The sequence below is a fragment of the Dendropsophus ebraccatus genome, chromosome 11 (assembly GCF_027789765.1).
Source record: "Dendropsophus ebraccatus isolate aDenEbr1 chromosome 11, aDenEbr1.pat, whole genome shotgun sequence".
NCBI lineage: Eukaryota > Metazoa > Chordata > Amphibia > Anura > Hylidae > Dendropsophus > Dendropsophus ebraccatus.
In genome coordinates this window covers 34,814,173-34,831,440 of record NC_091464.1, presented here as the reverse complement: position 1 = coordinate 34,831,440, position 17,268 = coordinate 34,814,173, and the positions used below count along the sequence as shown (strand labels likewise).

Here is a 17,268-nt window from a genome sequence, read left to right as displayed (position 1 = left end):
GCTGCACCATCTGTAAACTGCAGTGTGTTGATGGCGACAGTTGATCACAATATGTCCTGTTCACATTCACTCACCAGCATCCTGCAGCTTTAAATCTTTTGTTAAAATGTACCATATATATGTAGGTTTTTGGTATGTAGAAGGGATGTAGATCCACAGTAGTTCGCACACACAGAGAGCGCTCCCCGGCCGGCGGCGTTACTCACTGTTGGTGCACTACTTTCGGGGAAAAAAATCCTTCAAAGTCCTGTGTGACGTCACACTATCTATGGAATCCACAGAGGGGTCAGAATGCCTTCTACATGTTTCGAGAGGTACCGCCTCTTCCGGGCAAATGGGAAGAAACCACCATTTATGCCAATGAGGTACCCGGTGCGAACCCCATCCTATGGAAGCGATTTATTGATGATATTGTTTTTATATGGAAGGGGAGTGAAAAGTCGTTGGAGGAATTTTTTATTGATATTAATAAAAATTAATTTTATTTAAATTTTACACCTACTTATAGTCGCGTATCAGTTAATATTTTAGATTTAAACATACTGTATTTATTGAGAATGGAGAAATTTGTAGCACAACGTACACCAAACCTACGGATAGTAATAGCTATATAGCTTTGGATAGCTGTCACTTGCCTTCATGATGTTAAACATACCAAAGAGCCAGTTTTTAAGACTTAGAAGAAATTGTACACATATGGGGGATTTCCAAATGGAAGCTGAAAACTTGAAAAATAAATTAATTCAAAAGGGATATAATGCTAGTTCTCTGACAAACACAATAAAGAAAGTGGAGGACATGGATAGATGTGAGTTTATTAAACCAAACGATATAGATGAGGAGGGCAGTAAAAGAGGTAGGACTAAGAGGGAATATAAAAAGGCAACAAATGACAGTTTGGAGATTCCCCTCATAACAACGTATTCAAAACAATCGGACTTTTAAGAAAATAATAAAAAATAGGTGGGAAATCCTCAAACAAGACAAAAGTATTGGGGATAAGTTACCACCAAATCCAAAGTTCATTTAAAAAAAAAAACTCAGAACAAAAGGTAACATTATAGCTCCTACTGTAAAAAACTCAAAAGTAACTGATATAAGAAACAAGGACACTAAACTGGGTTATCATCATGTTTTTTTTCCCTGCAAAACTTGCAGACCTTGCAAATTGATGTACAGAAAAACTGGAATAACACAAATATCTAATCCAGAAAAAACACAAAGGGTAAAAATCAACAACCACATCACATGCCGTTCCAAGGGTGTCATATATTATATAAGATGCCCATGTGAGAAGATGTACATAGGAAGGACAAAAAGAGCCCTATGTACACGTATCTATGAGCATACATATATATATATATATATATATATATATATATATATATATATACACACAGTATATACTGTATATATATAACATCCAAAGGCAATATGATGGACATCCTCTATCCAAGCATTATAGAGAAATTCACAAAGGAGAGTAGAACGGCTCAGAGTTTGGTGCAATTGAGAAAGTGAAGAGTGACTGGAGAAGGCGGAAAGCAAACATATTTTTAACTTTAACGCGATCATGCCAACAGGATTGAACTCAGAAATTGAACTGTTTGCATTTATCTGAAATATGCATTAAGGAAAGTTTCTTTCAAGGTCTGCGCTGTCTATAAAAGTCATATCTGCAGGAGGGGTGGATCTTCTTAACAAAGGGAGGGGGTACCACTCGAAACATGTAGAAGGCATTCTGACCCTTCTGTGTATTCCGTAGACAGTGTGACGTCACAGGGGACTTTGAAGGATTTTTTCCCCGAAAGCAGTGCACCAACAGTGAGTAACGCCGCCGGCTGGTGTGTACGAACTACTGTGGATTTTCATCCTTTCTACATACCAAAAACCTACATATATATGGTACATTGGAACAAAAGTTTTAAAGCTGCAGGATGCTGGTGAGTGAATGTGAACAGGACATATTGGGGGATATTTATCAAAGGGTGTAAAATTACAACTGGTGCAAACTGCCCACAGCAACCAATCACAGCTCAGCTTTCCTTTCAGCACTGCCTTAAGTTGAGCTGTGATTGGTTGCTGTGGGCAGTTTGCACCAGTCGTAATTTTACACCCTTTGATAAATCGCCCCCATTGTGATCAACTGTCGCCATCAACACACTGCAGTTTACAGCTGGTGCAGCTAACAGAGTACTCCGAATGAACCTACACTTATAGCACATCGGAACAAAAGTTTTAAAGCTGCAGGATTCTGGTGAGTTAATGTGAACAGGACCTATTGTGATTAATTGTTTCCATCAACACACTTCAGCTTACAGCTGGTGCAGCTAATTAACAGAGTGCTCTGAGTGACAGTGTATAGGAATATATCAACTTATGCTTCGTTTACACGTAACGATTATCGTGCGAATTTGCGCTATAACGATCGAATTCGAACGATAATCGTATGTGTAAATGCAGCAAACGATCAAACGACGAACGAGAAATCGTTCGTTTTGATCATTCAACATGTCATCAAATCGTCGTTCGCCAAAAATTTGCCGATCGTTCCGTGTAAACAGTCGTTGCGCGATAGTCTGGCCGCCGGCCGCCCGGCCCCCCGCTCGCAGCCCGGCCCCCCGCTCATCCGCAGCCCCCTGCGACGGCTCGATCGCCACCCCCGCTCTGCTTGCCGTCGCTCTGATAGCCACCCCCGCCGCCGCCGCTCTGATCGCCACCCCCCGCCGCTGCTCCGATCGCCCCCGCCGTTCTGTTAATGAATTAGTTGATTCTCTATCTGTTTGCCAGCACATACTCTTCTGCAGTTCCTTCTTCCTGGTTGTGGTTGCTTAGAACCACAGCCTTATTGTCAGGGGCGGGGAGGCAGGGACAAGACACGACAGTTAGCCCTAATGCTGAACCCACCAACTGTCCCTACCTACTTGCCTCACATGGTCCTAGGCGACTATGGAAAACCACGAAGACGTTTCCTGTACCAGATACGTGCACACAGAACAAGACAGACAGACAACCACAATGTTGGATGGTAAAACAAGCAAGGTCTGAACCAAACGGGCAGCGTAGTACGAAATCGGATATTAATTGGATAGTCAAAAAGTCAGGCAGAGGTCAGGTACCAAAGTCGAATTAGCAGAGGGAATTAGGACGGGGATCGCAGGAATAGACAGGGGGAGCTGGGATCATGGAATACACCTTAATAGCCAGCGATCAGGAACTGACCACTGGTTCTTTAAATACAGGACCAGGAGCCCGGAGCCCGGTCCTGACCACAATCAGCTGTAGCACTGCAGAGTGAGTGGCAGCGAAGTCTGCCACTCACGCTGAGTGCTAAACACCACTCAGCTGAGCGGCCAAGTGAACAGAGCCTGCGGTGTCCCTGGTTACTTGGGACGCCGTCGTGTATTCGTGACATCACTCGGGAGGACAGTGGGAGGCAGCGCCATGGCCCAGAGTCTGAGAGCAGCACTGGATTCTGGCCAGGTAAGTTCCTGACACTTATGACCTTTAAGTCATCCATATTTTTTTTTTACAGAAATATGGATGCCAAACAGGTTACAATCCATAACAATAGCGGAACCCATTGACTTCTATGAGAGGATCCATAAAAATAAAAAAAAAGCGGGGCCGCAATAGGACACGTTTTTTTTTTTTCAGCATTGGTTTGCATACTAGTAACCAACTGATGTAAATAACCCAATAGACAACAATGTGCAGTAACTCGAATACGGAAATACGGATCCGTAAATTACGGGACGTGTGAATATGGCCTTAAAGTTGTCTTATTTCTGTTCTTTGCATCACTAAAACAACTACATTAACAAAACATTTGCTGAGCTCACAGGGTACCACTGGGTTAGTTGCACCACCCTGCCATGTGACAATACAACACAATATTATAACATTACAATAAGCTCTCATTATCAGATCTGTGGGTATCCAATTATTAAAACTAGAGATGAGCGAAGTAAATTTGACAAATTCATATTAAATTCGCTATATATTGATTCACAAATTTGCCAAATTCGCTTCGCAAATTCACTTAACATTGCGGCCGCACATGTTAGCTTACAGAGCTGTCTTTTGGTGGAAGCACTCCCTTACGCCCGTCTAATCAAACTGCAAACCCCACTGAGATGTCAGCACCCCTCACCCTCTATATAAGTTGACTTGCTTCCTGGAGGCGGCCAGTCAGCTGTGTATTGTCGAGAGCAGGTTGCGGCAGGAAGAGAAATACAGAGAGATAGGGACAGAGAGGCGAGGAGGGTGGATTGTGGGTGGTTTTCTGTGGGAGCAGTGAAGCCATTGTCCAGTATACCAAGTAACAAATTTTCGAGTTTTTCGCTTACCTCTAACTAGAACCCTTGCAGCTGTCTGAAGGGGCAATATTACCGCATCTGCACCTTTATTGATTACTGGACACAGCTATGCATACAAATGGATAGGAATAACTTGCACTACCAAGTTCAGACACAACTAAAAGTATGGAGCTGTGCCTTCCTGCTGATTTGTATATAGTTATATTAAGTAATTGGATATAGTTGTAAAGGAGAAGTCCAGCGAAACTTTTTATTAAAGTATTGTATTGCCCCCAAAAGTTATACAAATCACCAATATACACTTATTACGGGAAATGCTTATAAAGTGTTTATTCCCTGCACTTTTTACTACATTAAGGCTTCACTTCCTGGATAACATGGTGATGTCACTTCCTGGATAACATGGTGATGTCACTTCCTGGATAAAATGGTGATGTCACGACCCGACTCCCACAGCTGTGCGGGCTGCGGGAGAGGATGATGGCAGAGGGATGCCAAGTGTCACTCCATTGCCCTGTGTCCCTCAGTGTCTCCCTGACATCATCCTCTCCAGCAGCCACAGCCCGCACAGCTCTGGGAGTCGGGTCATGACATCACCATTTTATCCAGGAAGTGAGGCCTTGATGCAGTAGTAAGTGCAGGGAAAAAAATCCCTTCATGTGCAAATTCTGTAATAAGTATATACTGGTAATTTGTATAACTTTTGGGGGGGGGCAATATAATACTTAAATAAAATTTTTCGCTGGACTTCGCTTTTAAATTTTAATGTTTAAATTGTTAAGTATGTATATATTGTGCTCCAAACCTCTGTGTCTTTGTGCATGAGGAAGGAGGAGTTTCTCCTCCGAAACATCCGCGGGAGAGCGGCAGGCTTGGAAATTGGGAAAATGTGTCAACCTGTGAGCCTTGTACCCTTGAAATAAATCATCCTTGCATTGAGGAACCGTGACTTTCTGATATTGGGGGCCAAACCTAAAGACAAGTCATCAATCGTGTAGTGCAGAAAAACAATTTTTAGGATTTAACATACCATCTTTTTTTAGAAGATTGACGAGCATCTTTTAGAATGGCCGTCATTTGGAGGCCATATAATGATCGTCATTGTAAAATACTGACAGTCGTCAAACGGCCAAAAAAGGACAAAGTGTGAACGTGGTCTAAAACTGCACATTATCGAATAAATGTAAGACATAAGGAAGGTATTGATTGTATGTTTCTAAGTGTGAAGTTTGACATTACCATTTAAACAGCATTGCAGCAATACTTGTTTCCATGACAATTTATCTTTTCCCTAACTTGGAAAAATTGTAATTTGAGGGGGGAAAAAAGATTCCAGTCCATCAATTGAAAAGCCTAATTATTGCATTTTAGATCTGAGAAAACAAAAGGGACAGGGGTGACATTAGCTCTACCCATCTGGGATGCAAGCCCAACATTTTTAGCCCAGGGCACTCAGGGGATTTTTGGCTCCTGCAGTTCACTCACACAGGCTACAGACACATCAGGCCTGTAGCCTATGACCTGTAAGTATGCAATTTCTACATAATATGGCATCATCCCGCTTGCTCTGTGTGAGTAGAAAACAGAAAGAGGGGCACCTTATTCATTGTGAAAGCAGGACTAGGTAAATATTAGTTTTTTTTTTGTTTTTTCAGTTTGGCCACAATGTGGTACTAATTCTGTATGGAGACATGGCGTCAATAATTTTGTATGAAGGCACCATGGATACTTTTCTGTATCGGGGCACAGGGAGTATGTTTGGGGATATATAAGCTGATGTCCTAAAACGACCTGGGCATTGAGGAATCAATGACCCCAGGTTGTGAAAGTTTTAAAGTCTGGATACCCTTTCCCCCATATCCAGTTAAAAGCAAAGAAACATATCCTGAACACTGAAACTGTTTGTCTAGAAAGAAACATTTATGTCATAACATGATTTAAACATGCAAAAAAGAGCCAGTTGAGCCTTATTTAAGAGTCTCAAAACCCAGGACTAGCCAGATATCCCTCCAGGAAGATCCCAGCCAAGAAGTGGCTCCTGTAGGCAAATAATCATATTAAGTGAATGTAATCACAAGGGAAAAAACAAGGCCAAGTATCCATCAATAAACAGCTGTTTGGTTGTGTTGCCCTCATCAGTGTGGAGCAGGATTCTGGCTAGGTTGGAGCAATGCCTAGTAGAGGCCTACGGGAAACAGATCACTGATCACTGACTAGCTAAAGAAAACACTGCTGCGCTCAACACAGTGAAAACCTAGGTGGGCAGCCAATGGTGTTTTCTTTAGCTGGTCTCCTTGAGATCAGTGATCTGTTTCTCATATAAGAAACAGATCGCTGATCTCTGGGAGACCAGCCAAAGATAACACTGCCGGCTGTTAGTTAAAGCGCTCAATGCAGTGAAATCGTAGGTGCATTGCCCCTTGGGAAACATGAATATGCAAAAGAAAAACCGGCGGAGCCTCATTTAAGAGCCTCGAAACACAGGACTAGTCAGATATCCCTCTGGGAAGGGCCCAGCCAGGGGGTGGCTCCTGTAGGGAAACCACCAAATTAACTGGCCCCATAAGTCAATTTAATGACAAGGGGAAAACTAAGGCCAGGTATCCTTCCACATACAGCTGTTTCGGGGTGTTTCCCCTCATCAGTGTGGAGCAGGATTCTTGTTAGGTGGGAGCAATGCCTATTAGAGGCATACGGGAAACAGATCACTGACAAGCTGAAGAAAACACTGTCTGGTGCGCTCACCAGTGAAAACCTAGGTGGGCAAACAACAGTGTTCTCTTTAGCTGGTCTCCTTGAGATTTCATATAACATTATTTAAGAAAACAAAATACTGGCAAAACCAAAATAAATAAGTAATCTAGAAATTGAAGCACAACAAGAATTTGTAGCAATAGTTTTATAGTCCTTGTGCTAAATGGAGTAAAAGAGGAATACTTATTTTCCTTGCTCCCCTGCCGCCACTACTGTCTTGGAGTCCTGATTCTAATGTGAAGCCATTCAGGGATTTAGCTTGGTACAAGACATTTCCCACTGTGTAACATCACTTCTTTTGCATATTCATGTTTCCCAGGGAGCAATGCACCTAGAATTTCACTGCATTGACCGCTTTAACCAGCAGTCAGCAGTATTATCTTTGGCTGGTCTCCTTCAGATCAGTGATCTACTTCTCTTATGGCTCTACTAGGCTTTGCTCCCACCTAACCAGAATCCTACTCCACACTGATGAGGGGGGAAACCCCAAAACAGCTGTCTGTGGATGAATACCTGGGCTTGGTTTTTTCCCTACAGGAGCCACCCCTTGGCTGGGTCCTTCACGGAGAGATATGTGGCTAGTCCTGTAATTCAAAACTCCTAAATGAGGCTCCAAGGGTTCTTCTATTTCTCATACAACATTATTTAAGAAAACAAAATACTGGCAAAAGCAAATTAAAAGGGTGCTGCAGCGTGGGGGCACTTTGTTGGGGGTTCCAGCGGTGGGTCCCGCATCACGGCGCTCCGGTGCCCGGTTCCCGGACGCTTCCTGGTGTCTGACACCGCCCGAGACGCTACGTCTCAGGGCCGCTCAGCCACTCAGTGAAGGAGGCGGGATTCGTTTGAAGTCCGCTCGGATCCCGCCTCCTTCACTGAGGGGCTGAGCGGCCCTGAGACGTAGCATCTCGGGCGGCGTCAGACACCCGGAAGCGGCCGGGAACCGGGCACCGGAGCGACGTGATGTGGTACCCGCCGCTGGAACTGGGGAGGTAAGTGGACGTCTTTTATTTCAGCCACCTCCTCCCCGATCCCCCCAAAAAAGTGCCCCCACGCTGGATAACCCCTTTAAATATGTAATCTAGAAATTGAAGCAAAACAACATTTTTTTGCAATAGTTTTATAGTCCTTATTTGCTTGCTCCCCTGCCGCCTCTACTGTGTTGGAGTCCTGATTTTAATGTGAAGCCATTCAGAGATCTAGCTTGGTACAAGACATTTCCCACTTAGTGGCTGAAGTGTAACATCGCTGCAGCAGCTAATTACATTATATGAGCAAGCAGTATCTCATGACCAAACCCATGCACATGGGGATCACGGCTTCATGATCGGAGCTAGAAAGGTAAAAATCTCTTATTTGTGTTTGTGCCTGAGCAATTTTAAAGCGGATGTACCACTAGATCCATTACTTTTTTGTTTTTTACATGAACAGAACGGAGCTGTTGTGGGGATGCTGGTGCCGTGGTCTTTTTTTCGCCCAGTTCCCACACATGGCGCCAGTCTATTACAGAGCACCAGCAAGGCATGAAGCACTGGAGGTGTGCCCGCTGGCCTGCCCGCCTCCAGTGCTTCATGCCTGACTGGTACTCTGTAATATACAAGCACCGTGTTGCCCCCCCCCCCCCAGCGCCACCACTCACCGTCACCCACTGATCTCCTATATCTTCTGCTCCTATAGCATTATGGCCCAGCTCAGAAATGTCCACTTAGCCAGTCATTGCCCGGAGTACCCCATTAAATGAATCATCCCATGAAACAATATATTTGCTTATATCTATTGCCCAGCTCTTCTCTACAACTTAAGATTATGTTCTGTGATTCAACCTAAATCCTGAATTATTTAGTTATTCATATCTGTTATCACGCAATATTCATAGGGTAATTATATCGCAAAATGTCTTAATGTCTTTCTGAAGTTTACAAATAATGTATCTACAGTAGAATTATACCATGTCACTATATTACACACAATATGTGTTACTTACCTTTTGTTTCAGATGTAATCATTCAGACATTCCACGTGAAAAAATAAATTAAATCCAACAAGCAGCAGTGGACGTCAGCCATGTTCTGTTACTTCTACATTTCTATGATGATGGGGTTTGATTGATGTTGTGCTTGTGGACTACGTGCAGTCCCAGAGCCTGTAAACTATTAATAATGATAGCATAAGAAATCACAAGTTCCGTAGCAAAGACTTGTGTAATGCAAACCGAAATCTCACAGAAGACAAGGAAGTGAGCAAAAAAGGAAATGTGTCAGGCATAGGAACAGAATAAAATAGGATGAGATGGTTATATGGTCGTCATAGTACAGGTCAAAGAAAGTCAAAATTAGAGTATGTGTGTGTGTGTGTGTGTGTGTGTGTGTGTGTGTGTGTGTTTGTGTGTGTGCATGAACACACTACTTAAAGTGATACAGAAGTATAAAAATCTCAGTAGTCTATTTTCCAGTTCTATTATATAGTACCTGTATACTGTACTCAATCAATCCTGTAAACATTGAATGACTGCTCAGTATTGGTGAATTTACATGTGGATTTACATTGAAATACAGTACAGTGCCTAGTTGACTGTGTTTAACAATGCCATCATACCAAGCTCAAATAATACCAACATAATGTAATCGATTCACAGGTAATAACAAAAAGAAATCTCGCAACCATATAACTATATTACTGCTATACAAGCAATAGAATAAATTTGTGGAGGTCACAAGTCTTTAGTGTTAGACCATAGGTATTGCCTCCACCCTTCCTCCCTCAATTAGGTCCGAAATGGTTTATGGTCAACTATGACAGGGCAGTGAAGCTCTTGATGTCTGTACATATAACACTTAAAGGGTTTTTTATGGTTTTATGAAAATGGAAAATATTAATCTAATTCGGCAAATTTCTAATATGTTTCAGTTCCTCTTCACTTTAAGATCACCAAGTTCTGTCAGAAAATAGGAACCATCTAGTTTACACAACGACTATTGTTTTGAAGGTTTGCTACAATTTACAGTAGAAAAAAAATCCTTGGGAATGTCATGGCTTTCTGCATTGAAATGCAGTCTTTTTGTTATCTAACAAAACACAACAGTTCACATTTTTTGGAGTAAACATCCACAGTGCAGGAAGAAAAAGTAGGTCTATCAGACTCCCCTCCTCCAGGCTCTGCTGTCCTGCTCTGTGGTGAGTCGGTACATGTACTAATACTGTGCATTGAACAATTTTACTATAAAGTGGCCAACCCCTTTGAGTAAAGATACACAAAGTCAGGTTACTGATGAAAATGTGCTTTAAAAAAAAAAAAGAAAGAAAGATTGGTCAGTGTGTACCATGCAAACAACTTTCAGAAGACATGTTACATGTATGAAGGTTACCAGCCACCACTCTGCTCTTAAAGCAGTGGACTGGTTGACATAATGGAGATATATAGTGATGCATTGTATATCTACTGTTTAGAGTGATGGTTTGTAACCAGGCCTGTATTTAGAGTTCATGCTGCCCTAGGCACTTTGCACGCAGAGGCGCCCTCCCCCCCCCCCCCCCCCCCCACGTTGCTGTACATGCATGGTATATACCCTGGCACTTGGGTGCCGCTCTGCTTGATGCCGCTGTTCTCATCAAACAGACGTGATGGAGGAAGGAGGCCGGGGACGTCTTAGTTTGGGGACTGGTTCTGTCCAGTGTCGGACTGGGGGACCTGGGGCTCACCAATATACAACCAGTGAGACACGACATGCTGACCCGCTCCTTTCCTGAATTCATCTGTATCTGTGACAAATCCCTACATTTATACAGCTCTCAGGGTATGCTGGGAGTTGTAGTCTCTGAGAGGACAACCCTGTAATAAATCACTGTGTGCAGAGTCTCCTGGTGGCTGCAATCTGTGGGTGACAACCATCAGCCCTGAAGGTCCAGCAAAACATCTGTCTACAGCGGCAGCTATCAGAGGATTGTACTTCTGTACTACAACTCCCAGCATATCCTGAGGGCTGCAGACTGTCAGTACATGCTGGGAGTTGTAGTGCCTGCAGCTGCTGTAGTTGGGTCCTAGGTGCATTATACACTGGATGCTTTGTGGCATATCAGAATACATAGATCTGTGGGGGCTCAGTGCAGGGAAGTGACCCCAGAACAGCACTAATAGGGGATAGAACAAAAACATCTCCCCCTATATCTTATTAGTGCTGTTCTGGGGTCACTTCCCTGCACTGAGCCCCCACAGATCTATGTATTCTGATATGCCACAAAGCATCCAGTGTATAATGCACCTAGGACCCAACTACAGCAGCTGCAGGCACTACAACTCCCAGCATATCCTGAGGGCTGAAGACTGTTCTGGGAGTTGTAGTGCCTGCAGCTGTTGTAGTTGGGTCCTGGAGGCGTTGTGGGAGATCAGAATACATAGATCTGTGGGGGCTCAGTGTAGGGACGTGACCCCAGAACAGCACTAATAGGGGATAGGGGGAGATGTTTTTGTTCTATCCCCTATTAGTGATGTTCTGGGGTCACTTCCACACATTGAGCCCCCACAGATCTCTGTATTCTGATCTCCCACAAAGCCTCCAGTGTATAATGCACCTAGGACCCAACTACAACAGCTGCAGGCACTACAACTCCCAGCATTTACTGACAGTCTACAGCCCTCAGGATATGCTGGGAGTTGTAGTGCCTGCAGCTCTTGTAGTTGGGTCCTAGTTTAAAAGTTTGGGTTAGTGTACTGTAGTGACCGCAGGGCTGTGTCAGTACACTACCGCAAACAATACACTGACCCATTGAGACCCCAATGGTACACAGGCTCTGCACACTATAGAAGTGATTACAGTGCAGTTACTAATGACTCACAGGTGACGTCTTCTCGAATTGCTGTGGCTAACTTTTTGCTTTCTTCTCCATCTGGCGCAGCATCATGAAGACTTCTCTGACCATAACTCGTCTGCAGGCGGGCAGCTGGGGGTGACTGGGGTGGAGAGGCTGAGGGGTCAGGGGAGACGCTGGGGGGCAGGGGAGAGGCTGAGGGGTCAGGGGAGACGCTGGGGGTCAGGGGAGAGGCTGAGGGTTAGGGGGAGAGGCTGGGGGGGCAGGGGAGAGGCTGGGAGGGCAGGGGAGAGGCTGGGGGCAGGGGGAGAGGCTGAGGGTTACGGGGAGACGCTGGGGAGAGGCTGAGGGTTGGGGGGAGAGGCTGGGGGGGCAGGGGAGAGGCTGGGAAGCAGGGGAGAGGCTGGGGGGGCAGGGGAGAGGCTGGGGGGCAGGGGAGAGGCTGAGGGTTAGGTGGAGAGGTTGGGGGGCAGGGGAGACGCTGGGGGGCAGGGGGAGAGTCTGGGGTCAGGGGAGATGCTGGGGGGCAGGGGAGAGGCTGAGGGTTAGGTGGAGAGGCTGAGGGTTAGGGGGAGAGGCTGGGGGGCAGGGGAGAGGCTGGGGGGCAGGGGAGAGGCTGAGGGTTAGGTGGAGAGGCTGGGGGGGCAGGGGAGAGGCTGGGGAAAGGGGAGAGGCTGGGGGGGCAGGGGAGAGGCTGGGGGTTAGGGGGAGAGGCTGGGGGGGGGGGCAGGGGAGAGGCTGAGAATGCAGGGGGGAGAGGCTGGGGACCGGGGGAGAGGCTGAGGGGTCAGGGGAGACGCTGAGGTCAGGGGAGACGCTGGGGGGCAGGGGAGAGGCTGAGGGTTAGGGGAAGGGGCTGGGGGTTAGGGGCAGAGGCTGGGAGTTAGGGGGAGAGGCTGGGGGGCAGGGGAGAGGCTGGGGGGCAGGGGAGAGGCGGGGGGGGCAGGGGAGAGGCTGAGGGTTAGGGGAGAGGCTGGGGGGTCAGGGGAGACGCTGGGGTCAGGGGAGACGCTGGGGGGCAGGGGAGAGGCTGAGGGTTAGGGGAAGAGGCTGGGGGTTAGGGGGAGAGGCTGGGGGTTAGGGGAGAGGCTGGGGGGGGGGGGTCAGGGGAGAGGCTGAGAATGCAGGGGGAAGAGGCTGGGGGCAGGGGAGAGGCTGGGGGGGCAGGGGAGAGGCTGAGGGTTAGGTCGAGAGGCTGAGGGGTCAGGGGAGACGCTGGGGGGCAGGGGAGAGGCTGGGGGGGCAGGGGAGAGGCTGGGGGGGCAGGGGAGAGGCTTAGGGGGGGGCAGGGGAGAGGCTGAGGGTTAGGGGGAGAGGCTGGGGGGACAGGGGAGAGGCTGGGGGCAGGGGAGAGGCTGGGGGCAGGGGAGAGGCTGGGGGGGCAGGGGAGAGGCTGAGGGTTAGGGGGAGAGGCTGAGGGTTAGGGGGAGAGGCTGAGGGTTAGGGGGAGAGGCTGGGGGGGCAGGGGAGAGGCTGTGGGGCAGGGGGAGAGGCTGGGGGCAGGGGAGAGGCTGAGGCTGGGGGTAGGGGGAGAGGCTGAGGCTGGGGGTAGGGGGAGAGGCTGAGGCTGGGGAGAGGCTGGGGGTAGGGGGAGAGGCTGAGGCTGGGGGGCAGGGGAGAGGCTGAGGCTGGGGGTAGGGGGAGAGGCTGAGGCTGGGGGGCAGGGGAGAGGCTGAGGCTGGGGGGCAGGGGAGAGGCTGAGGGTAGGGGGAGAGGCTGAGGCTGGGGGGACAGGGGAGAGGCTGGGGGGCAGGGGGAGAGGCTGGGGGCAGGGGAGAGGCTGGGGGTAGGGGGAGAGGCTGAGGCTGGGGGGCAGGGGAGAGGCTGAGGCTGGGGGTAGGGGGAGAGGCTGAGGCTGGGGGCAGGGGAGAGGCTGAGGCTGGGGGTAGGGGGAGAGGCTGAGGCTGGGGGGCAGGGGAGAGGCTGGGGGTAGGGGGAGAGGCTGAGGCTGGGGGGCAGGGGAGAGGCTGAGGCTGGGGGTAGGGGGAGAGGCTGAGGCTGGGGGGCAGGGGAGAGGCTGGGGGCAGGGGAGAGGCTGAGGCTGGGGGGCAGGGGAGAGGCTGGGGGGCAGGGGAGAGGCTGAGGCTGGGGGGCAGGGGAGAGGCTGGGGGGCAGGGGAGAGGCTGGGGGGCAGGGGAGAGGCTGAGGCTGGGGGGCAGGGGAGAGGCTGAGGCTGGGGGGCAGGGGCGGGGGGGCAGGGGAGAGGCTGGGGGGCAGGGGAGAGGCTGAGGCTGGGGGGCAGGGGAGAGGCTGGGCAGGCAGGCTGGTTCCCTCCCCCCATGCAGTGCCGAGGTCCGGGGCAGGTGTTGAGCTTCCGGCACACACAGTCTGACAGAGGCCGGAAGCTCCCAGCTGCAGCTCCGCGGTCCCGGATCTTCTCTCCTGTTCGGCGATGACGTCACATCACGTGAGCGCCGCCGAGCAGGAGAGAAGATCCGGGACCGCGGGGCTGCAGCTGGGAGCTTCCGGCCTCTGTCACACTGTGTGCCAGAAGCTCAACACCTGCCCCGAACCCCGGACCCCGGCGCTGCATGGGGGAGGGAATCAGCCTGCCTGCCCATCCTTCTCCCGGCCGCTCCGTCCCCCCCCTCCCGGCGCGGACTAGGCACCCGTGGGCCGGTGCCTACGGATTTTTTTTTTCTTTTTTTTAAATAATAAAAAAAAAGTGTTCCCTGCGGGTGCCGCCCCCCGCAGGGCGCCGCCCTAGGCACCGGACCACGGGTGCCTAGTGGCAAATACGGCCCTGTTTGTAACCACTCTGACAACAGAGTCCTGACAACAAACAATGGGAGGGAAAGAACAGACATATCAGGAGAAGGAGACACATTAGCTAATGAATGTACAGTACTTGCAAAAATACTAACTTGATCAAGCCTTATGAGATTAGTTATATTAGTTGAGATTATCCCTTTATGTTAGACAGTTTAAGAACACAACAGATTTATCACAGTGACTTGGGCTGTTTAATAAATCCGTAGCATTTTTAGACATTGTAGTCTCAACTATGGGTTTAACAAGTTCTACAATGTTAGCTAAGATGGGAATGTCCCTGTAAGATGCAGGAAATGTTTGTGTGTGCTACAGTGGCCAATGCAAAAGCTGACATATTTAAAGTTTACCTGTCACGGACACCGTACCGGTCACTGTACCGGCTGCTGGCACTTTGTGGAAAAAGCCAGAAGATGGGCAAAATGTGACCAATCTAGTCTGTCAATGTATATATACATTCCAACTGCACAGGCATCAGCAATTGGAACGTATATAGCTGTATGACTGTCATGAGTTTTCTATTAAAGGAGAAGTTCAGCAAAAAAAAATGTAAATTATTGTATTGCCCCCTAAAAGTGATACAAATCACCAATATACACTTATTACGGGAAATGCTTATAAAGTGCTTTTTTTCCATGCACTTACTACTGCATCAAGGCTTTACTTCCTGGATAACATGGTGATGTCACGACCCGACTCCCAGAGCTATGCGGGCTGTGGCTGCTGGTGAGGATGATGACAGGGGGATGCTCAGTGTCCCTCCAGTGCCCTGTTTCCCTCAGTGTCCCCCCTGCCATCATCCTCTCCAGCAGCCACAGCCCGCACAGCTCTGGGAGTCGGGTCGTGACATCACCATGTTATCCAGGAAGTGAAGCCTTGATGCAGTAGTAGGGGAAAAAAGCACTTTATAAGCATTTTCCATAATAATTGTATATTGGGGATTTCTATAACTTTTGGATCTCGGTTTAAAACAAAAACTTTGCATGATCCATGTTATTATTTCACGTTATTGTGGGCAAACTGATTTGGATGTCTCCAAGAATGCTATTCCAAATTACAAGTTAAAAGTTTAATGTAAGAAAAAAACACAAATAAATACATATAAAAATAAATAAAAAATAAACAAAAATTAACAAATAGAAAAAACACAGTGTTTGTGTTTATTTATAACAATGTCCTATGTAGTACAGGACACTGGCTGGGTTACTATGCTTGTTTATAAAAAAAAAAAAAAAAAACATAGAGAAATATAGGGTTCAAAGGTAGATCATGTAAAATTACATTCAACAGTTCTATAAAAAGGTTCAGTCTCGTTGTTCTTTAACTTCGGAAAATGGTGGGTTATGCTTGAGCTGACATTAAAATGTTTATTTCCTAAATCTCTGTCTCGTGATGACTGAAAAGTCCCTAAATAAAGGGGATGTGATCGTCTCCTGTCTAAAAGCAGTAGTAAACTCTGACATGCCGTGAATCTAAAAAATTCCAATGGTTGTTTTTGTAACTTGGTTGGTGACAGACTGAACTTGGAAATGATCATAACTGTATTGATCAATCAGGATTGTTTCCATATAGCCTCTGCTGGTCCCACTATAACAGATGTAAGAAAACCCACAACATATCCTGGCTTCGTAGTGTTGCTTCATTTGTGAATTACATAAGCTACCTTGGAGGTGTTGGTTCAGCCCCAAGAAGCATCACAACATGGTGAGGTTAATAGTGCTGCTCTAAACTACACATTTGAAAGATGTATTACATATCAGATTGCAAAAAGAAAAGAGGACTCAAATCTTTATGAAGGTTTCGACTAAACAATAATAAGATAAATCTCAGCATAGAAAGCATGCTTTAAAAAAAAAAAAAGTCTAAGGGGGAGATTTATCAAACATGGTGTAAAGTGAAACCGGCTCAGTTGCCCCTAGCAACCAATCAGATTCCAGCTTACTTTTTCCGAAGAGTCTGTGAGGAATAAAAGATGGAATCTGATTGGTTGCTAGGGGCAACTGAGCCAGTTTCACTTTACTCCATGTTTGATAAATCTCCTTATTGGATCCCTATTCTTTGGACATGTTCACAAAACCTCATATAAATGCTTACTTTGGGGCACATTATATACTGTATGCCCCGCCTTTTGAAGTATGTCTTGCCTACTGGCAATTACTTAAAAAACAGCACTGATACGAGGCTACTTTTTGATAAACTACTTGATGTTTTTTAAGGTACATTAAGAGGGCTTAAAGAGACTCTGTCAGTAGGTTTATGCTGTCCTATTAAAGGGTAGCATAAACTAGTGCACAGAATGAAGTATCACACATTACATTGTTCTGTGCAGCTAATTCTGATATAACATCCTGAATAACTAGGGCTCTGAGCACTGCACACCAGTCCTCTCCATTATTACGTGTACTCAGCAGTCCTTAATATTCATGAGCACCAGCTCCTTCTGCTTACTGGCCACTGATTGTCTGTCTGTATTGTGTATATGTACTGTATAGGCAGACAGCTATTTGTATCTCGATTTTCCTGAAATATTTTGGAAACATGTAACACTGCTTAACAAGACTCATCGGCAGTAGTGCCATCCTGTCCGCTCCTCTGCAGTGCTCCATGCTCATCCTGTATCTAT

At 47.1% G+C, this 17,268-nt stretch overlaps 1 protein-coding gene across 4 annotated transcripts in view; it reads right to left on the bottom strand.

Annotated features, from left to right (window-relative positions):
* LOC138767735 (interleukin-5 receptor subunit alpha-like) overlaps positions 1 to 17,268 on the bottom strand; it is a 64,568-nt gene that overhangs the window by 27,005 nt on the left and 20,295 nt on the right. For 3 of the 4 annotated variants that reach the window (XM_069945457.1, XM_069945459.1, XM_069945460.1), the window contains exon 1: positions 9,055 to 9,282. Coding sequence is in view for 1 of the 4 variants with exons in the window: in XM_069945460.1 (XP_069801561.1) it covers positions 9,055 to 9,076 (22 nt within the window). In the remaining 3 variants the exon portion in view is untranslated. Of the gene's footprint in view, positions 1 to 9,054; positions 9,283 to 17,268 lie in introns of those variants that run through there. The other variant, XM_069945458.1, reaches the window with a different exon arrangement.